At 36.0% G+C, this 26,628-nt stretch overlaps 1 protein-coding gene across 4 annotated transcripts in view; it reads left to right on the forward strand.

Annotated features, from left to right (window-relative positions):
* LRRC28 (leucine rich repeat containing 28) overlaps window positions 1-26,628 on the forward strand; it is a 157,470-nt gene that overhangs the window by 30,171 nt on the left and 100,671 nt on the right. For all 4 annotated transcript variants that reach the window (XM_004759820.3, XM_004759821.3, XM_013060096.2 and 1 more), the window contains 2 exons: window positions 4,439-4,476; window positions 5,532-5,669. In XM_004759820.3, the coding sequence (XP_004759877.1) occupies window positions 4,439-4,476; window positions 5,532-5,669 (176 nt within the window). The remainder of the gene's footprint in view (window positions 1-4,438; window positions 4,477-5,531; window positions 5,670-26,628) is intronic.

Below are 26,628 nucleotides of genomic sequence, written 5' to 3' on the forward strand. Positions count from 1 at the left end.
TCTGTTACTCGTTTTCTATTTGGATTTATTTTTAGTCTTGATTTTTAAGAGCTTTTAAATAGTATAGAAACCAGTTCTTTGTTGTATATGTTGTTTACAGATATTTTCTCCCCATGTGTAATTTGTCTTTTCACCTTCTTTGAAGTTCTTTTTGGACAGCAACAGTTTTACCTTTTGATGAGGTCCAGTTTGTCAATTTTTGCTTTTATGTATCATGTTTTTAGTGTCAATTCTAAGAACTCCTTTTCTAGCCTTAGGCCCTCAAGGTTTTCTCCTGTGAGAAAAATCTCAGATCAGTCTTTTTCTCTGAAAGTCTTATATTTTTTGTTTTACATTCATCTTCCTAGTTTTGAAGTTTTGTTTTGGTCTTCTGGAATTAGAATTCTTGATTTTTTTTTTTTTTCTAGCACTTTTATGATGTTCATTATCTTCTGGCTTCCATAGTTCTGAAGCAACATCTGCTATTGTTCTTATATTTGTTCCCCTACATGTAACGTGTTTTTTCTTCCCTTAGACTACTTTGACAGTTTTTATTTTTACACTGTTTTTCAGGGATTTGATTTTGATATACCTCGTTGTGGTTTTCTTTTGTCTTGTGCTTGACGTTCGTTGAGCTTCTTGGCTTTGTCCTTATAGCTTACATCAAATTTAGCAATTTTTTGACATTATTTCATCAGACATTTATTTCTACAGTTCTCTCTCTGGTCCATGTTTCCAGGACTCTTACATGTTTGTTAGATTGTTCAATATTTTCACTTAATCATCAACACTCTTTTCAAGTTCTTTTCAGTCTTTTTCTCTTCTATGTGTTTCAGTATGGACAAATTTTATTTCTCTGTCTTCAGTCTCTAATTTGCTGTTAACCCCACCTAGTGATGCTTTCACTTTGTTCATCGTATTTTTGGTCTCTAGAAGTTCTGTTTGTTTCTTCTTCATACTTTAACACTTCTCTTGCAATGTTCTATTTTGCTTTAAATGTCTGAATATACTTCTTATACTTGTTCTTATGTCCTTGTTTGCTGACTTTATCATCTGTGTTCTCTTGTATATGCTGGTACTGACTGTTATCAGTCACATTTTCTTGATTTATTGGCATATCTAATACTCTTTGACTGGACACTGGACCTTACAAGTTTTACATTGCTGAGTCTCTAGACTTTGTTGTCTTTCTTTTTGTGTGTGTGTGCTTTATTCTGGCATGAGGTTATTTACAATTTAGTTTGATCCTTTCATGGCTTGTGTTTACACTTCATTAGGACAGGTCTAGGCTTAGTTTAGCCCTATTACTAGGGCATGACCTTTATAGGATCTGATTTGAATGTGCCAGATAATCAACAAGGGCCTGGTATCCTTGCTGCTCGTAACTTAAATGTCTCTAGCCCTGTATCATTTCTGGACCACTCAGCTGATAGGTTTTCTGTCACTTTTTGCCTAGGCTGCATTTTAGAATTCAGCAATGAGTTAAAGGGTCCTTACTTAAATTTTTAAAGGTTTTTTTCTTTTCTTTTCTTTTTCCATGTAGCATCCTCTCCTCCAGAACTCCACCCCACTACCCCACAACTTCCAGCTGCCTCAGTTTCCCTAAATTCTGACTTGTGTCTTCATAACTCAGACTTAAATATATTTTGTTTGGGATCCCATTCATGTTCCACAGTTCACAGTTTCCCTCCAGGTAGAAAGCTAGGGACACATATGGCTTGCGTTGTTTCTTCTCTCTCAGGTAACATAATCCTAATTGTCTATTTTTTCTATCTATAAATGATTGTTTCATATGTTCTATCCAATTTTCCTGTTGCTTATAGCGGCCAGGTAAATCTGGTCCCTATTATTCCATCACGGCTAGAAATAAAAGCCCTGTTCTTTTAATTTAAAAAAAAGGTCAACTTTATTTTGGAACAATTTTATATTTACAGAAAAGTTGTAAAGAGAGTACAGAGTTCTAGTACCCCTCTCACCCAGTTTCTCCTGTTGTTAACATCTTAAAATTTCATGATACATTTGTCAAAAGTAAGAAACTGACATTGGCATATCACTATTAAGTAAATGTGTATGTCTAATTTTTTAAAAATATTTTATTTATTTTTTGACAGACAGAGATCACAAGTAGGCAGAGAGGCAGGCAGAGAGAGAGGAGGAAGCAGGCTCCCTGCTGAGCAGAGAGCCTGATGCGGGGCTCGATCCCAAGACCCTGGGATCATGACCTGAGCCGAAGGCAGAGGCTTTAACTCACAGATCCTCCCAGGCGCCCCTGTATATCTAATTTTCTTTAAAAACTTCCAAAGTACTTTCCAGCGTGGCCGTATTGTTTGCATTCCTGCCAGCAGTGAATGAAAACTCCTTGCGCTATAGGAGATTATGATGAAAACTAGTTACACCTAGAAACACCAACATTTCAACTACTTTGAAATTACAAAAAATGAGTAAAGAGAAGTGACTTAAAATTGCTAAACTATAATAACCATAACAGTGGCATTCATGGTACTCTGATTGTTCTAAGAGCTTTACATTTATTGATTCATTTAATCCTTAACAATATCCTGATGTTATTGGTATTATTATTCTCTCCTTCTATAGATTATGAAAGGGAGAAGTTGAGTAATTCTCCCTTGGGCACATGGCTACTGAGGTGCACTCTTTCCAGCTTCACAGCCTGTTCTCGGACCCATCCCACCAGTGATGATTATCACTTGCACATCAGGATAACCTGAGTTGAGATGGTGTTTCACGTGGTAGGGGTGGTCCCGCACACCTATGTTTTGTAGTTAGGGTTGGGAACATTCTATTCTTTCTGTAGACTGCATCTTCATTTTAATGTAGGTAAATTTAATGTGTTAAAATACATTTTTAAGTTTCATTCATAACAGCGAACACTTTTAGTTCATGTTTTGATTTGGGCATTTTTATTTTCACATGTAATAATTTGTTATTATTAAAGTTTTAAAAATTAATTTGCACATCAAAAACCTTCCTTCTTGCCTTACCACCCAAACTAGACCTCTCCTGGTGTTCCTTCTCTCAAAAGTTGCCTGTCATTGTCCACCCAGACAAACCCAGTTTCTTAGAGTCCACCTTGGTGTTGGGCATTCATTTTAAGGTCATTTTTCATATATAGAACTTGAGTTTAGGCAAGTATTTTGTGGGTAACTGAACAATGAGTTGTCTCTTTATTTTGGTGTCCAGGAACCCTGACTTTTGCAAGACAAATGCAAGTGGGTGTGTATGTATGCATGTGTGCTTGCCCATTTATTTACATATGGTCTTTTGGCACCAAAGAAATTTTAGGGTCATCTCATAAAGCAGTTAGGTATTCCTTCCTAAAACTAATGCTTAAAGAATATTGACTTTAAAATGTGAGATCATTTTACGTACACAAAACAAGGAATAAAATATATGATGGAATGGAATAATTGTTTAAATTGTGTTAGGACCAACAGGTTTAATACCAACACAAAATCTATTTAATGCAGCATTAAATAATTGTGAATGTATTACTTTTGTATCTTTCTTATTTTGTGTTAGTGACATTTTAACATTTGATGTTAGTTTTAAAAATGTAGAAAAAATTCAAAATTCTTTTAAAAATATTTTATGAAGACTGATTTATGACATATAGACATTTTTATGACATATAACAAATACAATGGTAGATTTGAAACTATAAAAAAAACTAGGTCTCATGTCTGAAAATCAGTGATACGAATTTATTTTAAAATTATTATGTGATCTGCAGTTGTCACTTCTGCTCTGAATAGTCGGTTGCTGCTGTTTGCATAAAGTCTCCACCAGAGTGTGCTAAAGATACTTCCATGAGAAAAGTTATTTACTAGACTTGTCTGGACTTGTCAGGAGGGGTAGCTTTTTTTTTTAAGAAAAGAATTTGATTCTTGTTTATGAGATTCCTTTTGCTGTGAAATAAATTATGTAGCTTGACAGTTGAGTATTTTTATAGATACTGTAAATGGTCAGTATTTAATCTCTCCATTCTTGGTTCTCAGTCAATATAGTTTTGATTTATTTTGTAAAGTTGTCCTTTAGAAATTGAAAGTTGCATTTTTATTTATGTAATAAGTGTTGATTTTCTTGACGTAATTCATGTTTTTCTGAAAATCTGAACATTTTAAAATGAACTAGAAAAAGTGGTAGTTTGTTTTTTGAGTTTAAAAAATACCTCAAAATATATGTTATGCATGCTTTTATTTTAAAATAACAAATCAGTAAATAGGTTTAATATTTGCAATTCCAGCATAAAATATCATTCTTGAGGTATTAGTTATCTGTGATGACCATAGGTTTTGTGTCATGCACTTAGAGTACAATATGATAGAAAGCTTTCATCCCTTTTTATTTGATAAATTTCTAAGTGAGCATTTTACAGATTGGTTATCTTGCAAAAGTACTGGATGATAACAACTGTTTTTTTTTTCTTCTTTCACCCCAGGTACCTTCACTCAAATAACATAGTTGTGGTTCCAGAAGGTAAGTCCACTTCCAGTTTTTAGTTAGGAGGAACCATCGTTTATGCTTTCCTTTATAATAGTAGAACAAATTTTGATTGGAATATTAGGGAATTTTACTTTTAAAGTATCTTTATTAGTTTCAAAGATTAGTAAGTTCAGTTAATAATTTTGATTAAATAATAAGTCAAATGGTTATAACAGGTAAATTATTATTGGATAAATTGTTAGGTAAATAATAAAATGATAAATTTCAAAGATTTTTATTTTTTAACTTATTTTCATTATTTTTAAGTATTTTGTACACCCAGTATGGGCTCAAACTCATAATCCCGAGATCAAGAGTCACATGCTCTATAGACTGAGCGAGCCAAGCACCCTAAAATTCTAATTTCTTTAAAAGACTTAACCTGGTGATGGGTATTAAGGAGGGCACAGATTGCATGGAGTACTGGGTGTTATACGTAAATAATGAATCATGAAATACTACATCAAAAACTAATGTTGTACTTACTGTCTGGTGTCTAATATAACATAATAAAAATAAAAACATGAAGATAAAATAAAGATTTATTTATTTATTTTACTTTAGAGAAAGCATGTGTGCAGGGGAGGGGCAGAGGGAGAAGGACAGAGAGACTCTCAAGCTGACTGCCTGCCAAGTATGCAGCCCAACACAGGGCTCTGTCCCACAACCCTGAGATCCTGACCTGAGCCAAAATCAAAAGTTGGTCACTCAACTGACTGAGCCACCCAGGCATCCTTTTAAGTTTTAAATTTAATAAATCCAGCTAAGAATTTTGGTTAGACAAAAAGACCTTATATATCGTTTCATTATTTATTTATTCAAGCAATGCTTTACACTGTAACATTTTTATTTGTGCTTTTTAACTTATATTTTATATCAAGGTTGAAGTCTTATCACTCCTATAAAATATACTTTGACCTGTGTTTTTACTATTTGTACAACAGCAGCAGGGATATTAAGATATTTTAATTAGTGGTACTTGCATTTAAGATTTGTCATAACACTTGGGTCAAATTAATCTTGCCTTAACCTTTCTTTTCTCTTTGAAGCCATTGGATCCCTCGTAAAACTCCAGTGTTTGGATCTTAGTGACAATGCCTTAGAAATTGTTTGCCCAGAAATTGGTCGTCTGAGAGCTTTACGTCATCTTCGATTAGCTAATAACCAACTGCAATTCCTACCTCCAGGTAATCACAGTCTGTAGCACACAATAGTTTCTTATCTACTTACAAATCTATTTTTATTTCTGTTTCTTGCTGTGTGTCTAGGCAGTGAACTTTGGGTATACTTGTGATTTGGGATATTTGTTTGAAGATGAAACTAAGGAATGTGGTGAAATGTGTCTAAGGGTCTTTTACCTGATATGGACATAAGAAGGTGGCATTTATGTTTTTAGCTACACTTACTACAATTATGCATTGCGTTCAGTTCCCCTTCAAGTCACTCCTCTCATGAAATATTTGTACAAAGAAATAATTCAGTTCTGAATATTTTATGTGAGAGAATTTAGTTGAACTTTGCATGAGGTAATCATTTTAGTACCCAAAAAGGAAATACAGTGCTTTCTGTCATTTTCTAGTGAGGTAACTTATGTATATTAACTTTGACTTAATAAATCTTACTAGAATTTCATAGCAGAATTTCAGTTTGAGTCCCAGAACTAATTGTCAGTTCTGCCTACTGAATATCCTCCTAGAAGGTGATGTACATATGTATAATACTGAAATTCTGCATTCTCCTGAGCTACCATTAAACCGCTTAACTTTCTTAGGAGGGACATAAAGGGGCCTTCCTTTGTGAATCCACACATATGCAAATTCTGTCATATGTCACTTCCCATATTAAAAAAAAAAGGTGAAATATGTTAAAAAGAATAAAAAATCTTATGTCTTAAATATTTTATGAAAGTTACCTTGCATTCAAGAATGAGCAGAGAAAAATGCAGATGTCACATTGTCAAAGATTATTTCTACTTAGTAATCAGGAACATCAACCAGTCTCTTAGTGTATCCAGGTGAAATGTGTGACTCAACCAGAATTACAAATTAGTACCTGTTGTGAAACTTCAGGGTCACATGAGAATGATAAAAGCTACTCATGCTTAATCCATGAATGAAAAAGTCTATAATATTTCTTTGTGATATAAAAAATACTTTCTCTGACGTCTTTCAAGTACAAACATTTCTAAATGAAACACAGTAACTCATTAATTTTTAGATTTTATGTACTGGCCTTAATAATGTAGATTCAATATTGTTTATAAAAATAGTACAGTGGTTGACTCTGCTTGAAAAATTCTTTAACCCTATATAATTACTGTCTTACATTTTCCAATGATAGTTAATACAAAAAATTTCAATATAGTGTAGGAATCTGATCTTTTAGAGTTTATTGTTTGTAATCAGGCTCAGCGGTGTTTTATCATTCTAGCTTTCATCAAGTTTATATATTCAGATACTCAGGAAATTAGATTCTTTTTTGGAGATTGCCTAGGAAATGTATCAGTAAAGATAATACTATGAGTTTTCAAATTCTTATATATGAAACTTCCACAAGATCCATTGTAAAATCAAGATACATGGCTATAATACTGTATTCAGAAGCCCCTTTTATATATTCAAAGAGCAAATGAGAAATAGAATTCTGTTAAGCCATTGTTCTTTGTTTTCTATTATTCTGTTTTTTCCTCTAATATAAGAGCATTTTGTGGTAGAATGTGGTCATTTCCTTCCATTATATACTTTTAGAGGTTAAGGATGTGCTACTAATATCATTGACTGCTTCCTAATGACCAGTGAAGGGTATAGGTTTTCTGACTGCTTGCATCTAATTTTTAATTTATATCACACCTGTTGCGTAGTAGATTTTAAGGATTTACTGCTGGTTTTATTTCCATAGCTTTCATCTGTTGTATATGTTTGCTTTTGGCTGTTTTGAGTAAAATTATATATAGTTATAGCTGTATTTTGAATAGAAACTGTTGACTTGAGCCATGTGTAGATTTTTTTCTTTTTAGGCCAGTATCAGTAGCAATGGACTAGACCTTACTAATTATTTGATTCACTTTATTTCTCTCTTTATGAGGTAATTTCATATGTTATGATTTGAATCATTGAGGGGCTAGGCACATATCCCCGAAGTGTCTTATCATGTTGGGCATATATAATGGGAAAGTAGTTTTAGTGTAGTAAGGAAAAAAAAAAACACTGGAGGGACTCCAGTGTTTCTTTATCTGGTGACAGTAGACACCAGTTGATACTTGATTGTTAGTCCCTTCAGCCTAGTCAAGGCTGTTATGTATGGACTTCTACATGTTATACTCCCTAGAAAGAGTTGACACTGCATTTGTTGTGGTTGAAAAACCTTTGAATATAATTTCATTTTCAATATTTAAAATTTGAAAAATTTTCTACCAATATTTGAAAAACCTGAAACATTTAAAAAATCCGGTGCATATATAGTTTTAAGACTAGACCTAAGAAGAATGAACTATAAGGGTTTCATGAATGCCCTGAAATTTGCACACAATTTGATAATTATGAGTATGTCTATGTTGCTGTGAAGAAGGTGCAGTGTTTTCAGCAGTTTCTCGAACACATCCATGACTCATGGTTGATTCTGTTGAGTTGTCTGCCAGTACCTTTTTGGTGGCAGTCATGTGGACTGGGACCCATTTTCTGGAATGTCCCTTCCCCCATTCTGTTAGATTGAAGGTACTACCATTTTCCTACCTTGTGACATAGCTTTATCTCTACAGTTGGTTGGTGCTGGTGTAGGTACCTGACACAAACAGAACAGTTGTTACCCTGGGAGTTCTGGAAGAGGCTGGTGAGGGAGAAGTAAAGAGAGTAAGAGACATCAGGGGATGTGAGAAAAAGAAGATCAGTGTCTTTTTCTCTCTGGGCTATTGCACAATGCTGTATATAATCTTGCAAGGTACTGGGGAGTAGCCACGAAGACTGGGAAACAGAAAAAGAAAGACGAAGCAGATGTACAGAGAGAAGGTGGAGGCAGAGACTTTCTAAGTTTTCTTTATTAACCCAATCACTGGTTGTGTCCTTAAGACCCATAGACTTTGTGCTTAAGATAGCTCTAAACATTCTTTGTATCCTTTTTCTTTGATGATGTCTCCCCCCCCAACCCCTTTTTCCCCATCTCACCAAGCACAGATAGTTCTTTGGGAGGAACAGAGAACACTGGTGTTAAGTGGTGACAGGATAGAGGAACGTGGAGACAGCTTAGAGTATGTGACTAAGCAAGTGTAGGGGAGGTACAATTTTTCCTCTGCACTCTTAGGGTCTCCAGGTGGGCCCAAAGATTAACTCACATAAGACAGAGCAACAGGAGAAAAGTATACAGCTTTTATTTAGTAATTTTTTCCTGTGCAAAGAAACCTTCATCTGAAAAATGAAGACCCAAAGAAGCAGATAAAGCAAACACTTACACACTAGGTTGGACAGAGTAATAGTTGTGAAAATGTGATAAGACATTGGGGTTTGGGTTAGGACAGCTAATTAGAAGCAGTGACTAGGAACATAAGGGTGAGTTTAACAAGGTTGGTTTATTAAGATCTCCCTTAGCCTCTGCTCTCCGTCTCTGGTGATGAGAATGCCTTCCTTCCTCCGGTGCAGGGAGGACCCCTTTTCCATGGGAGTTTGATTTTGTGTTTTTAGAAAGAAAAGGGAAGGTCAAAATGCCTTCTTGCATCTGCCAGTTTTCAGCTCCTTTAACTCAAAATAATGAATAGGCCAGACTGGCATACTTTGGGGTAGCATGCTCTGAACTCCTCCACCAGCCACCACAGTGGGCACTGAGAGCTTAATCTTGTGTAAAATCCAAGGAATCATCCTGCTCAGGTGTTGAGAGGCCTAAGCATTTAAACATCAACTCCCAAAAAGTATTCGTTCAGGGTTGCTTAGATGAGGGGGGTGCTTGTTGTCCCTATACACACGCGGCGGAGCAGCAGCCTTCTGTAGGAAAAGCCTCTGCCCCGGGGATATGGATACGGGCAGCGAAGCACTGACCAGAGAACACCCAAGCAGTAGCTCTGAGTCATCTATGCATGGGGCTCCGATGAACTCTGGCAGACACACACTATGGACTGAAGAAAGGTTCTTGATACACCTGCTTTAAATGGCTTCCTGATTTAGTCCCTAACCTGGCCTGAAAGGTAAGGCTAACTTAAGAATATGGATTTAACTTGGTTCCAAGATGAATAAATAATCATCGCTCAAAAAATCTTCCCATGGGGCGCCTGGCTGGCTCAGTGGGTTAAAGCCTCTGCCTTTGGCTCAGGTCATGATCCCAGGGTCCTGGGATCGAGCCCCAAATCAGGCTCTCTGCTCAGCAGGGAGCCTGCTTCCTCTTCTCTCTCTCTGCCTGCCTCTCTGCCTACTTGTAATCTCTGTCTTTCAAATAAAATAAATAAAATCTTTAAAAAAAAAAATCTTCCCAGATAAAATTATTGAAGTCATGGTTTATGGTATAAGAACTTTGGAATCTTGAAGCACTGTTTTTCTGAGCAGGCTCCCTTTTTAAAAAAATTATTATTTTAATAACTTTGTATTTTATTTGGCAATGAATTTTGTAGGTTTATATCCAAATACCATAAGGAAAAGGTTAAATGAATATTTTAGCTTATTTTTTTTTACTGTGATATTTAAAATTTTTATTTTTGATCTTTATTTTTCACACATAAAAATCATATTTTTAAGGTAAGCAGCATGTTTTTTTTTTTGATATATGTATACAGTGTGAAATGATTACCACAATCCAACTAAGTAACGTGCCCATCACCTTCTGCAGTTACTGTGTATGTGTGTGTGTGGTGAGAATACTTGAGATCTACTCTCAGCAAATTTTAAATATACAAGACATTATTGTTTATTAATAATACATTGTACAGGAGCTCCTGGGTGGCTCAGTGGATTAAAGCCTCTGCCTTTGGCTCAGGTCATGATCCCAGGGTCCTGGGATTGAGCCCCACATCGGGCTCTCCGCTTCGCAGGGAGCCTGCTTCCTCCTCTCTCTGCCTGCCTTTCTGCCTACTTGTGATCTCTGTCTGTCAAATAAATAAATAAATAAATATTAAAATAATAATAATAATAATAATACATTGTACAATACATTAATATAAATGTATTAATACATCATTATTGCCTTTGCTTTTAAAAAACTTTTTATTATGCAAAATTTGAAATACAAAAGTAACGGAATAGAATGATGAACCCCCATATACGGAACTTGACAGTTTTCCTTGAAGACCCTCTTATATTTTTAATCTTTGTTCTTCATATTTTTGTCTTCTCTTACAGTTTTTTTTAACTGAGGTAAAATTTACATACAGTGAAACGCACAAATGTACAATTCTGAGTTTTGGCAGACATATATACTCATATAAGCAGCATCTTTGTCAAGATATAGAACATTTCCATTATCCCAGAAAGTACTCTCATGTCTCTTCTAGTCTGTTTGCCGTCGGTGAACACTCTTCTGATTTCTGTGACCACAGCTTAATGGGATCTGCTGGTAAGCCCAATATAAGTGGAGCCTTCTAGTCAAGATGTGTCCATGCTCTTGCATGTATCGGTAGTCCATTCTTCAGTAATTTGTAGGGTAGTATTCAAGTGTTTGAATATATGGTTCATGTATTTATTTCCCTTTTGATGGACATATGGGTTTCTTCTAACTTTGGACTATGATGAATACAGCCAATACTAAAGATTCTTGTATAGGGCTTTTTGTGGATACACACACACACACACACACACACAACCTTAACTGATTATAATTTACCTAGGATGTTGTACCGCTTAATATAAATTGTAAGACTCTTCCCAGTAGTATACTTCCATTTACCCTCCTTGAGTTCTTATATCATGCTATTTCTATATGTTATGAGCCCTACAGTATATGTCTATTTTGCAACAGTCAGTTGTTTTTAAAGGAAGTCAAGATAACAAAAAAGATTTTTTTGTTTTGTTTTGTTTTTAATTCACTATTACCCATGCTCTTTATTCTTTCCTGGGGATGTATTTTCTATCTGGTATCATTCTTTTCAGCCCGACGTACTTCCTTTAGTACTTCTTGTAGTGCAGGTCCTCTAGCAATGAACTATCTCAGTTTTCTTTGTGCAAAGCTGTCTTTATTTTTGAAGAATATTTTCTCTGGATATAGAATTTTCAATTGACAGGATATCTCTCTGGCACTTCATGAAGGTGACCTGCTGTTATCTTCTGACCCCATTGTTTCTGATGAGAAATCAGTTGCAATTTGTATCATTGTTACCTTGTAAATACCTTTTTCTATGGCTATGTTAAAATTTTTCTCTTCATCTTTTGTTAGCAGTTTGTTTAGGATGTGCCACGATGTAGGACTTTAAAAATATCCTGGTTGGGGTTTTCTTGATTCCCAAATTGGGAAGTTTTCTGTCATTATTTCTTCAGATATTTTTCTGCCCTGTTTCCTCTCTTTTTGGGAGCTCTAGACACACACATTAAATCGTTTGATATTGTTTCACAGGTCACTGAGGCTTTGTTCTTCTAAAAAAATTTTTTTTCTCTTGATCTGAAGGTTGCATGATATATCTGCTGCTCCGTCTTCTGCTCAGTGACTTCTTTTGCTCTCTCCAGCACGCCATTTATTAAGCACCTTTTCACCTCACAGTTTTCTCCCCTTTGGTACCCTGTCCTACATTTTCCAGCTGTTTCAGCTCTCTGGGTCGAATCTCTGGCTCTTCTGCTTTGTGAGACTGCTGAGCTCTGCTTGGGTTCCACTTCCCTGTGCCATGGCCCAGAGTGCCCCCCTTGGTAGAAAGCCATGTCCCAACACGGGGCTCACCTCTTCAAGAATCAAAGTCCTGTGTTTCCTGTCTGTTGCTTGAACACAGTTGCCTCATCTATTTTTGAGTAGTTTTATTGTATTTTGGTGGGGAGCAAGTCTGGTGTCAGTGACCCTGTCATGTCTGGAAGTGGAAGTCTATTACATGCTCTTCGGTTTCTCATCTGATCGCTAACCTGTATGCTTTCATATATATGAATTATGTACCCCTTAAACATTTGTATATTGTCTTCTACTTGGAACAGTATTTGTTACAGAGCAAATTTAAACTCATTTTATTCCGAAGGCTTTTTCTAACTTGGTAAGTAAAATTATGTGATTTATTAGGAAGACAAATACCATGCACTTGCAAATAAAGGAATATTAAGCAAAGATTTCCACCAGTGCAGAGCTTGCTTGCCAAACATTTTGTGATTCACCCTCTGGTAAAGATCACAAGGGCCAATGGATATTAGAAGCATCCGCTCACTCTTGATAGTCAACAGAAGCCTGATGCTTTTGTGCTTTGCTGTAAACTCCCACGAGAGAAGGCTGTGGTAACAAACAAACAACAAAATGTAACCAGGAGTCAGAAAAGATGTTGCTTACATCTGGCATATAAATCAGCCTATTTAAAAAAAATTTTTTTATCCTTGAGAAGTTGTTTTGCATCCCACAAAGGGAAAGATTTTTAGTCCAAATTAAAAACATTAAAGCAGTCTATGTTGTGTTTTAACAATAAAACAATTTTAAAAAACCATGAAAGCACACAAAAGCACACATGTCTGCAGAAATAAAATACCCAAACACAGAAATACAAGCTACATATAAATAGTATGAATTGTTCCAGAAACTCAGTCTTCAAGGACAGTCAAGTTTATTATTTTTTTTTCTTAAAATGTGTTTTTCTTCCAGTTGAGCCTCTCATTGCTTTATTGAAATGAAATTTAGTATCTCTTCTTAGACCTGTCCTGTAGTCATCTAAGTTGTTCTGAAATCTCTGTGCTCATTGGTCTTATGTGGAAGCAGGGAGGAACAGATCAGCTTTCTTCCTGTAGTGCACACAGCGGGAATGGAGCCTGGTCATGCTAGGGTTTCCACTGTTGCTCACTATCCTTAGTTGTCGAGACTCTACTGGCAGAATCTGACAGATGACAGCACAGGTTGCAGTGCTTCTTCAGAAGTGCTGACCCCAGTCCTGTAGGTACAGACTGCTCCTTAGTGATCCACATTGGCGCTCTTTAGGTTAGTTTCTAAGGATGCTGGGTGGCTCCAGGAACAGGGGAGCAGGCCTGGTTTCATCACCATCGCTGTGCTTGCTACTCAGAGGTCAACTCAAAGGGAATCCTCAGAACACAAAGGATCTTAGTGTATCCCCTTCCCCAAATTATGGCTCTTCACCTCCTATTACCCTCCTTGGTGGCTACCATGGTTATTTGGGCTAATATACTCTCCTTAGGGAGACTCAGCTTTTCACTGATTCCACATCAGTACTGGTAAATTAACTAGCTAGCACATTTTTTCACTAATAAAGAATCTAAATAATTAATCTCTGGTAGAGCCCCCCTCTGGTGTCACCAGGCTATATGTATGTATATGGTCAGCAATACATACAAATAGACTTTCTCTGTTTTTCGGGGTTATTTACATTACCTGGGGGCACTGACTTCCTGGTTTCATCTGCCTAACAAAAAATATTTGTTGGTTCAGAGATGCCTGGGTGGCTTAGTCAGTTAAGCCACTGCCTTCGGCTCAGGTCATGATCCCAGGGTCCTGGGATTGAAACCTGCATCAGGCTCCTTGCTCACCAGGGAGCCTGCTTCACCCTCTGCCTCTGCCTGTGCCTGCCATTTTGCCTGCTTGTGCTCTCTCTCTGGTAAATCAATCAATCAGTCAATCTTTAAAAACAATATTTGTTGGTTCAGAGTACCATGCTATGTACTAGAGGAAGTGGGGACGGCGAAGGTATACAAAATCTAGACCTAGACTTCAAAGGAGCTTATGATGTTTTATTGTCTAATGCTTTAATATTTGTACTTTCAAGGAAGAAAGTAGAGAGGATAGAGAAAGAACTGTTGAGTGTGTTAGTGTTCAGTCATCAGGGTACAGTGCAGAGTGGTTAAGATAGCCATTTGACAACTAATGGGCAGAGGGGATAAAATCTAACAATTTGGGTGCCTGGGTGGCTCAGTGGGTTAAGCCGCTGCCTTCGGCTCAGGTCATGATCTCAGAGTCCTGGGATCGAGTCCCGCATGGGGCTCTCTGCTCAGCAGGGAGCCTGCTTCCTCCTCTCTCTCTGCCTGCCTCTCTGCCTACTTGTGATCTCTCTCTGTCAAATAAATAAATAAAATCTTAAAAAAAAAAAAATCTAACAATTTACCATCCTCAGATGCTAGATGACCGCCAGGTAATTGAATAAATTGTCTACCAGAGTCCTAAACTCACATTCACAATCTGTTCATTGTCTCTTTCAAGCATAAAGTTACTTTATTAGTTTCTTTGTTATACATAATACTCTATTAGTAAGGTAACTTTATACATAGCTAAATACATATTAGTTATTTACAGTAATCTATAGATCTTTTTATTCAGGTTTTTACATAACATCTCAGTAACTAAAACACATGGATTTCTGAGAAAAAATATTTTATATTTGGTACTATTACGTATTGTACAATCTGGTTACAAATGGAGCTAAAACTTTAAAATTTTATTTACAGACTTCCAAGTTTTAAAAATTGGGCCAAAACCTCGGAATAAAAATGGCCATTAAGAGTCCTCTAAAAGAAAAAAAGTTTTGTTTTCTGGAACATGCATCCTTTTCAGTGTCAAGTAAATACAGAAAATACTCCTTTTTAGGAAAGATGTGAAGGGAAATGGCAGAACACGTGCCAAATGTCTGAAAAACAAAAGTTCATTGTGATGATACTTTTTAAAAAAAGGCAAAAGGAGTAAAGTTAGTCCTTCAGACTTGGAAAGCCTCTCCCATCAATCATACTACTGGCTAAGGCATGTTGAATTCCTTTCCATGGCCCATTCCTTTGTGAAAAGATTTAAAAGCAGCTAACATCATAATAGCAGCGACCCAATTTGAAATCCCAAGGGGATACTTCCAAATTTACTTTACATGCAGTACTGTTATTCTTCCCTTTCTGTGTACAATTAATTTTCCCCACCATGGTCTATTATGAGCATAATAATGGTGGGAGCCATGAAGACAGTGCAGAGGTCAGCTCAAGAAGATTTAAGGAGAAGTCCTGTGGAAGGTTGAGGGACTGAGCTGATGTGTCAGTGGTCTTCAGGATCCAATGATTTGGATTCAAGTATTTCCCATTATTTTATCTCTGCAATGTATTCAGTTCCTAGTCTGTCATACACACTCCTTTTAAGATTATCTTTCTAAATTATAGATTTGAAAAATGACTTCAGCAGTTAAAATGATTCGCTGAAATAATTTGCCAAAAGTGTTGTGGTGGTAGTGAGAGAAGCCCATAATGGGTTCATAACCATACATTTATCATGAATACCAGGAATTAGGGATAGTAAAAACAATGCTGATGAATATAAGGGATCTTAATCTTTTGAAGTGAATGTTCTTGAGAACCTATAAAATGTATTTTCTTTTAGGCACAACTCAATGGGAATTCAGAGATTGAATTGTTATTTTTGGACGTAAGTCAACTTGCAGTACTTCCAAGGTGGTGTAGAGTAATTTCTATCATAGCTTTGGTATCTTGGCAAAACTTGGGTCTCCTAGTTCATTTTTACTAAAGAGCTTTTGAGCATGAAGTAGTTGTTTATATTTTAATAGTGATTTGATTTGTATTTGTGAACTTGTCTTTGGAAGAGGCAAATTTTAAATAGATATATTTTTAAAAGATTATATTTTCATGGTTATTTTATAGCTTTTTTTTTTTAATACCTTGATTTCCGTATGTTGTTTTGTGACATGATGAGAAAATTATAGTTTTAGGTCGAACTATGCAATTGTGAAGAAAAACTAACTGGCAGAATATAGGTTATATGCTGAAATAAGTGTTTCCTAAAAAAATATTGTCTTCAGTATATAAAACCTTTATTTTGTTTCATATTTTATTTGAACATACTTGGTGATTACCTCATCTTTAAATTGTTTTAACCTGCTAAAGATTTTAAGTCATATTTTCTTTTGTGCAAGTAATTTTAAAGGTAATGATTGTTTTAGTGAATGAAAAGCTTTATGATTTGCCAAGGGTTGATGTAATGAGAAGTAATTAAACAAAATTCAGTTTGATAAGGTTTGTTACCAACCCCCTCACACACAATTGACATCACAGTTCTTTGTTTAATCCTATCATTCCTTTTTAAAAACTCAAAATTTTATACAGATACGTTGTTTTTAAACAACTTACATTAGTTTTCATTGTGTATATGTAAATGAGGAAACGAAGTAAAAAAAATGTGGCTTCAAAGTGTCAAAGGGTTTAAAAAATGAATGTCCTTATATGCTTATAACAAGTGTCATTAGCTCGTGTGTCTTCTCTGTTTCTTGATGCTGACATTTGGGAAAGTCTGGCAGGTCTTGTTTTGTTTGTTTGTTTGTTTTTAAAGATTTTATTTATTTGTTTGACAGACAGAGATCACAAGTAGGCAAAGAAGAAGGCAGTGAGAGAGGAGGAAGCAGGCTTTCTGCTGAGCAGAGAGCCCGATGTGGGGCTCCATCCCAGGACCCTGGGATCATGACCTGAGCTGAAGGCAGAGGCTTTAACCCACTAAACCACCCAGGTGCCCCTGGCAGGTCTTGTTTGGATAACTTTTTTCTTTTTAGTTTCAAAGGTTTGGTACTTATTACTTTAGTGTGTACTTACAGTATCAGTGTCTTAGTATTTATTTTGGGGGGTGTAATAGCAGGTTTTGTAAAAGTCATATTATTTACTTATGCTTTCAGCTTAACATGAATTTGTTTTCCTTAAACAAGTTTTTACTGTACTTCTGAAGTCATTTTTTAAAATGTTGAAATAATCGAGTTTGTTGGAAATAATAGCTGAAAGATAAATGTGGATGTTTAGAATAATCTTAGAATTTTTCTTTCCCGTATCCATTTTTCCTCCTAAATGTGTACTTTCGTGAATGAAAGTTTTTTTTTAATCAGATAAGATTAAAAATTGAATTATTAAGTCTTCAGTTGAGTAACCAAAGGAATATTTTTATAAGTTTCTCTTTGCATGACTTGAAAAGGACGCTTTCTTTAAAGCAGAGCAAATATCTTGGAAAACATTTTTAAAAAGTATGCACAATTATGCATATTGTTGTATATTTCCCAAACCCAAATTATGATTTCTGTGGTGCAGTTCTTCTATTGCCTTCTCTCACTAGGTAACTGAATCTTACCTATTTGAGTATGTGAGACCATTCTCCTTTACTAATTTTTCTGCATAATCAGTGGAAGTCACAAATCCTGTTTTATATACATGGAATATGGTCTTACAGTCTGTACATAAAAGGAGCTGCTCTTCTTCAGAGATAAATTCCCATGCTTTGTTCACCTAAAGAGAAATGATCCAGTGGCATAATTGACTATATATTTTACACATATCAAATCCCTAAACTATTGAGCAATTTAAGGGCCAAATATTTATATTACATTTAGTGAGTGATGTATTAAATATAGACTATAGAATACTGTTAATTTTAAATGAAAGAGAAAAATGAAACTTTTATTCTGTTTCTCTTTTGAGATTCTTACCATAGTAGGTCAATTTGGCTTTGTAACTCAACAATTAGTACAATTTTACCTATTCTGTACTTCTTAAGAATTTTTTTCCAAAGTGCCAATCATTGTATCTATTTTAGTTGAATGCTCTTGTTTGCCTATCATATCTTATGAAATTGCATTCAGACTTTATGACTAAAGCTGTTTGAATTTCCTACACTAAGAATTCCATGGAGCTTTAAGAACTATGAACTGTCAATAAAGCAAAACCCTATAAACTTAATGTCACTGAATTCCCATGTCTCCATTTTCTTACTCAGCATGGTACATAAGTTTTAACTTGATGGGTTCTGATATACCTTCTACCAGTAAAATCCAACATCCTTGATTTTATGCCAACGCTAACAGGTTTCATTTTATGAAGGGCATGGAATGAGTGTCAAAAATCTGTTTCTGATTCTAAAAGACATGATCTATTACAAGTTATGAGCATTTATATATCATGTCTGTTTATCTCCTATTGATAGTTTAAATTTCTAACTACTTCTAAATCAGAACTCTGTAAAGTTATGATAGAGAAACAGTAAAGCAAGCAATAGCACTTTGATTTCCTTATCACCAGGGCTCTCTGTGTAATCGATTTACAAAGTATGACCTGTACACAACTTGTTTTCTTCACATCACTTTTTAAAGTCCTCTAAATAATATCTTGTTAATCTTTATAACCTTTATAATCTTTATAACCTTAACCTTTAATTTTTATAATCTGCATATAATCTTGTTCCTGGTATTGGTCACTAATTTATATAAACTACTTCCCATTGATTTTTTTAGAAAATCTTTATAGAGCTATAATTTACATAGCATAAAATTTTACCATTTTACATGTTCCATTTGATGAATTTTATTTAAATGTACACAGTTAAGGAGGCTTCATCACAATTGAATTCTAGAATATGTCCATCGTCCCCAAAAGTTCCCCAGTTCTTGTTGGTCAAGACAGCCCTTGTTCTTACCCCCAGCCAATTTCTCATCTTCCTATTTCTATAGTTTCAACTTTTCCAGAAATTACATATAAATGGAGTCATGTAATATGTAGCCTTTTGTGTCTGGCTTATTTTACTTAGCATAATGTTCTTGTATGCAGTTTCATGTTTTAATAGTTTGGGGTTTTTTATTGCTAAATAACATTTTATTGTATGGATATACCATATTTTGTTTATTAACTAGGTGATTGTCCATTTAAGTTGTTTTTAATTTGGGCTGTTAGGAATAATATTGCTATGAACATTTGTTCACAAGCTTTTTGTGGGCAAATGTTTTCCTTGCTCTTGGGTAAATGCCTAGGAGTAGAATTGCTGGATTGTGTGGTTAACTGTATTTTTCACTTTGAAAGAAAAATGCTAAACTGTTTTCTAGAGTGGCTATACCATTTACATTCCTGCTAGCAATGTATGAATGTTCTAGTTCCTCCATATTCTTGCCAACATTTGTATTTTCAGTCTTTTTATTGTGGCTCTTCTAGTGGCTGTATAGTAGCAACTCAGTATGATTTTATTTGGCATTTCCCTAGTAACTGAAGACTAAGCATCTTTTTATGTCCTCACAAATTCCATATGTTGAAATCCTAACCCCCAAGGTGATGGTATTGGGAATTGGGCCCTTTGGGAGGTGATTAGGTCTTCAGGGCAGAGCTCTCAACAATGAAATTAGTGCCCTTATCAAGGAAGCCCAGGAAAGCTCCCTCACCCTTTCTGCCATGTCATGTCACAGTGAGAAAATAGCCATTAATGAGAAAGCTGGCTGTCACTAGACGCTGGATCTGCCAGCACCTTGATCTTGGATTCCCCAGCCTCCAGAACAGTGAGAAATAAATTTTTGTTTTTAAGCCATCCAATTTGTGGTACTTTTGTTACAGCAGACTGAACAGACTAATATTTTTTCTTGTCCTTATGTGCCATTTCTTTGGTAAAATATATCTATTTAGAAATCTTTTGCTCAATTTTGTTGTGTTCTTTTTTTTAAAGATTTATCCATGTATTTTATTTTGTTGTTGTTGTTTTTTATTTTTTTTTTCTGTGTTCCAAGATTGTTTATGTACCACACCCAGCGCTCCATGCAATATATGCCCTCCTTATCTATTTATTTTAGAGAGCGTGAGCAGAGGGCGGGGCAGAGAAAGGGAGACGGGCAGAGCCTGTCTGTCTGAGTGGGGAGCCTGATAGGGGACTCGATCCCAGGACCGTGAGATCAAGAGTTGGACACTCAACGACACCACCCAGGTGCCCCTAAGTCATTTGTGTTCTTATTATTAGTTGTAAGAGTTCTTTATATGTTCTGATGTTAAAGGGTAGTTTTCACAAAAAAAAGTCAGATCATGATTTCCATACAGATATAAACATTTTTAAATATGTTAAACCTTATATTTAACCTGTTAATAAGGCAACTGTTAAGATATTATAATCAGTTCAAAGGAGAATGCAGAGAACAGAAACTTATAGATTAAGAATATTGAAATGCATGTTCAAATGGAAGCAAAGCTGGTTTTCTCCACAGGGACAGAGGGTTGTCTTTCCATGGGACATAATTTATTTTTGTGTTCATAAACAAGGATTATTTTACATTGCTATCAATGATCTACAACTTACAGAGTTGTGAAATAGTTCTCACAGAATGAGAATCAGATAACCTGGAAGGAGATGTTAGCGACCAGGGCTTAGCAAACTCTGACATATGGGCCAAATCTGACCCTTCACCTGATTTTGTAAATAAAGTTTTATTGAAGGACAGCCATGCCCATTCATATACATATTTTCTGTGACTGCTTTTATGCTACCATGGCAGAGTTGAGTAGTTGAGACAGTGACTCTATGGTTCACAAAGCCTAATATGTGTACTAAGTGGCCCCTATGAGCAAGTTTGCCAACCCTACTCAGATATATTATGTACAAATATTTTCTCCTAGTCTGTGGCTTGTCTCTTCATATTCTTTTATTTTGTATATGGGTTATTCAGTTGTTCCAGCACAATTTGTTAAAAAGACTATCCTTTCTTTGTTGAATTTTCTTGGTACCTTTGTTGAGAGTCAGTTGTCTGTAAACATGTAAACATATCTGTAAACATATGGGTTTATTTCTAATGTTCTGTTCTCTTAGCCTTTATGTCTCTCCTTATGACAGTACCACATTGGCTTGATTACTGTAGCTTTTTAGGAAGTTTTGAGTCTTTCAGTTTTTTCTTTTCAAATTTCTTTCGAAAAATAAATGTCATTGATTTTTTTACAACCAGAGAGAATCAATTTTTTTTTTTCCTTTTTGGGTATTTCATCTATATACATGTTTCTTTATGTAGCAATAAGGAGGTAAAAATGAGGGTCTGGAAGACCTTTTATTACACTGATCAATGGGGATTATTATACTATTGAGTATAATTTCTAATCAATCTATTACTCGCTTTTATTTTTATTTGTGTACTTTATGACTTGAAGCTTGTGTCTCTGATTTTATTGTGTCTCCCACAGAAGGGTGCCTCTTATCAATAATATAGGGACAATGAAGGGCCAGACAAGGGGGCCAGATGGACAGGGTATGCATTGTGACTTCAGCGGGATGGACAGTTGAAGGATAGCCTTGAGACTGAGGGAGATTGTTTCTGTTTGCCCAACCCCTGTGTCTGCTCCTCACTGATGGCCAGATTGTGGTGGTGGGAGTTGAGAAAAAAGAAGAGAAAGGCTCGGGGTTTTGTCTCACACCAGATTACCTAAATGCATTTCAGTGTTGCATAAAAATCATGGAAATATATACAAAAATATTAGATGAAAGGATACCAAACAACTAGGATGGTGACTAGAAGAGTTCTCTTTGTGGCTTCTTTATAAATATAAAAGTCTGTATTGCTAAAGGTTGGGAAGTAAATATTGTGAACATCTTTTTCTTTTAAGTCATATTTGATAATCAAGCCTTTCAGATTTTATATATTTTAGCATATATTTGAATTTTTAAATTCTTGCATAGAAAGAACTAAAGTAAAATAAATACTACTTTGAAATGTATCAATAGTTAGCAAAATGTTTATAAGAAATATCACTCAGATATGGCTAGAACTAAAATTTTCCCAATATCCTTACAAGTCAAGCTTTAGTTTTTGAGAAAGTATTAGGTGTGTTTAAAATGCTTTAAGGAATGTTATTTAACAACTATCGTCTTTTGAAATCCCTCTGATGTGCTAATTAGGGGAAAGTAAATTTGGAATGTGGAAAATTGGATTTTTCCCTTCTATATTTTTCTGTCATTATTAAATTTGAAAATAAACAAAGTGACTTTGTTCTTTTGAAATCCTGCTTTGTGTTCCTGTACTCAGGTCTCTGAATGCTCCACTTAGTTTCTCTCAACAGTGCTCTGCGTAAAGTATGTTAGTAGATCTTTGTAAAAATTGTGATGAATAACTTCCCATTTCTTCCTCACTGCTTAAGCAAATAAGGCAGTATTTCAGTATCCGTCATTGAGACATTAAGCCTTGAATGGTAGTAGTTTATTTTCAGCATCATGATTAAGGCTATTCAGAAGAATACTTTGTTAAATGTTTGTATTTCTGCCTTTGTCTTCATTTAATTATTTCTTAGTATTGCTCCTTATTAGGCTAAATTACTTTGGTATCTCTAATTAAAAATTAAATATCTTAAAATGATCCGGCTTTTAAGAAGACAAGCCGACTAATGATGCCGAGCCTTTCTCTTTGCTGTTGGCCCAGACGTTGCCCGCTTTGGTTTCCTAATTTAGTAACAGAAATAAAACTATGCACGACTGGGCAGGTTTGGCATGCCGGCATCCAGCCAGGAAGCATGGGTTTCTTAAGTAAGGAGACCGATGGGGATTTGCGGAAAACACAGATTATGTTACATGAGCTTTGCTCTTCGCAAATCCCTAACTATTTAAAGGAACTCAGCTAACCCACGGCCACCTAAATAAAAGTCAGTTTTATTTAAACACACATGTACACTAAATGATGTATTGTTTCCTTTCCCAAAATTACCTTTCATCTTTACGTTAATTTCTTATTTTTGTAAACTTAAAAAAAAAAACTTTCTTTTTTAGTAAATAATACATCAAAATTTAGTTAACTCCATTCAATTATTTTGTACATTTGTATGGCCTTTCAAAATAGCATACTTTGAAAGAGTTGGTAATATACATACGTAATGTGCTTCTGTGTGAGGAAATGAAACAAAACTCTGAGATATTAAAAAAAAAACACACACACACACCACGTCTGGTCCCTGCTTGCTGGGGCGTCTCTTCTGCTTGGTGTTGGGACTTCTTAATGCTCTCTCTCACGCAATGCTTGTTCTACTCCAGGTGGGTCTGTAGTGGCTGCTTACTTGAATATTTGAGCCCTGGCAGCTTTTCCTCCTTGTTAGGGCTTCTAGTTTGGCATATCTTCAGTCTTCTTAAGCCCTTTACCTCTGAATTTAGAGAAGAGCCTGAAGATATGTCTCTCCCCCCACACACACTTTTCTTCTCCTTCAGACTTCTGTATGTTTCTTACTGACGCTGTCTTTCATTGTCTGATGAGAGCTGGTTATCCACCATGGTGATCTTTTTTAATTTTTTATTTATTTTTTATTTTTTCAGTGTTCCAAGATCCATTGTTTATGCACCACACCCAGAGTCCATGCAATACGTGCCCTCCTTAATACCCACCACAAGGCTCACCCAATTCCCCCATTCCCCTTCCCTCCAAAACCTTCAGTTTATTTCTCAGAGTCCACAGCCTCTCATGGTTTGTCTTCCCCTCCAATTTCCTGCAACTGACTTCTCCTCTCCTTCTTCGAATGTCCTCCATGGTATTCCTTATGCTCCACAAGTAAGGGAAACCACAGTGTGGAGATTCCTTAAGAAATTGAAAATAGAGCTTCCCTGTGACCCGGCAATTGCCCTATTTGGGTATTTATCCCAAAGATACAGATGTAGTGGAAATAAGGGCCGTCTGTACCCCAATGTTCATAGCAGCAATGGCCACAGTCATCAAACTGTGGAAAGAGCCAAGATGCCCTTAACAAACAAATGGATAAAGAAGATGTGGTCCTTACATACAATGGAGTATTGTGCCTCCATCAGAAAGGGTGAATACCCAACTTTTGTATCAACATGGACGGGACTGGAAGAGATTATGCTGAGTGAAATAAGTCAAGCAGAGAGAGTCGGTTATCATATGGTGATATTTTTTTAATTGGCCTTAGACTGTATGTAAACACTGGAGGCAGGTAAATCTGAAGTATGTTTTCACAGAGAGAGAGGGAGAGTATCTCATTCCTTATAAGACTTTTGATGAATATGGGTGAACATTTGATTCTTTGTTCATATTTGGGAGGATGTGGGTAGGATATCAAGGAGAATATAATGTGTGTGCTCCCAATCATACTAAAGCATTATTAGTTGTAACATGGAACAAAATGGACTTAATGTAAATTTAGGAAGTCAAATTACATCAACTTTAGAATCCATAAGATTTCTCATTGTAAAATTGCCATCTAAAAGTACAAGAAAGAGTATTAATACACAAAAACTTCTTGACCAAAACTGGTCAAAAGGCTACTAGTCTATAAAAATAGTTTTTAAAATGAACTTTTGCTCAACTTTCATAAATAACGGAATAAGGCAGACACCCAATCCTAACATCACGATTCCTCCCTCATTGTTCCCTTTCCCATCTCATTCTTCAGCCTCTCAGGTATTCCGGTACTCTTAAAATTCACATCCTGGGACACCTGGGTAGCTCAGTTGGTTAAGGGTCTGACTGTTGATTTTGGCTTAGGTCATGATCTCGGGGTTGTGAGATCAAGCCCCAGGTTGCTCTCAGTGCTCAGCGGGGAGTCTACTTAGGATCTCTCCCAATACATAAATCTTAAAAAAAAAAAAAAATGAAAGCATATTCTCAGTGAATTTTCACAAGATACATATAACTTTGTAATCAGCACCCCAATCAAGAAATGAAATGTTACCAGGGCTCTAGAAGCCCCCTTGTGCTTCTTTCTGGTCAGTCACCCCCCTTTCAAGGGCGCTCTTCCAAGGCACCACGATTCTGACTTCCATTACCATTTTGGCAGTAAAGGTAAACTCAAGATACTGCTATTGAGAATCTTGCTAAGGTGCAATATACTGTACTTATAATAACAGTAAAGACTTCTTATGTCTGACCTTGGTCGTTATGGATCTTTATTCCACATGTGATGCAAAGTCCCTAGGGGATTCTGAGCAGAGGAGCGAGATGATGTGATTTAAGGTTAAAAGGATCACTTAGGCCTCTGTGTACAGAAGAAGCCAAGGAGAAACCCTGGGAGTCAAGTTAGGAGACCACGGAAATAACCCAAGTGAGAGTTGATGGTAGCAGAACTCTTGATTAGAAGCCATTGGATTTGGGTTTATTTAGTGCTTTATAACTTTCCCAGTGTTTCGCTCATTTTCTTTTACTCTCCGGGCAGGTTTTTTATCCCTGATTATAGATAAGGAATCTTGAGGCACGGAAAGGTTACTCAGGTAGAATCAAGACTTACACTAGGTTCTGATTCTCAGTGCAGTGTTTTTTCCAAGCTGTTAGCAGCGATACATATTAAGTTAAAATCATTGAACTAACCTCTGGTACTGTATTAGTTATTTATTGCTGCATAACAAATTGCCACAAATTTAGCAGTTTAAGAAAGCCCACATATTTCTTATGTCAGTGTCTGTGGATCAGAGGTCTAGACACAGCTTACCAGGACCTCCTGCTTAGGATCTCACAAGGCTGCCATCAGGATAGGGTCGACCATGGCTGTGGGCTCCTCTGAGACTCAACTGCAGAAGGGAGTGCTTTTTACTGAAGACCCATCAATCCTGTTAGTTCTGTGTGAGACTGGAACAAAAATGATTGAAGTCATATAGTGATTCTTAGTATGTTCGAGTATGTTAACCATCTAACGGAAGGAGTTCCTGTTTCTGCTGCTCAAGGGAGAGAATCCTATAGATTCTTTAAAGAATGGTGCCCTTGTCTTTTTTCCTGTAGGATCCCTCCCGTCTTACAACAACTTTAGATACATATGCTTAACATTTGATGTATTAAAGACTTATTCGTTACAGTCTGTAAGAATCTTGGTGTCCAGACTGTGTGTTGGTGGGTGTTATCTGGCTCCTTGTTTTGCTGCCACTCGTAAACCTACTAATTAGGCCTGTTAATGGTTATTTTCTGTTTTGCTTCCTAATTGACTTTTGCTTTTGCTCTTAGTTCAGTGCGAGGGTGATATTTTGCAGATTCTTTAGCTGATGAATTAAGAAAACTACCTTTAGAACTAGTCTTTGGGTTCAAGAACAAAACCCCTCTGAACCATGATCTCAGTCTCCAGTCCTGCAGCTTTTCTGGGTTCTGCCACAGCTTAGTTGATTATTCTGAACTAGTCTTCCTTTTCATGACATGCAACTGAGGGAAGCTGTCTGTAAGAAAGCTTTCTGGTACTCTCCTTCACAGATTCGTCAATTAGTCTGTTTCCTTATGCTCTCTGCTTTACTTATTTGAAGACTAATGTTTACAAAATTGGCAGACTGGATTATTCAGTCAAGCCCTCTTTTAAGGACAATTAGAAAAACTGGAGAGGGAAAAGGAAA

The sequence above is a fragment of the Mustela putorius genome, unplaced genomic scaffold (assembly GCF_011764305.1).
Source record: "Mustela putorius furo isolate JIRA1106 unplaced genomic scaffold, ASM1176430v1.1 tig00003972_pilon_pilon_pilon, whole genome shotgun sequence".
Lineage (NCBI taxonomy): Eukaryota > Metazoa > Chordata > Mammalia > Carnivora > Mustelidae > Mustela > Mustela putorius.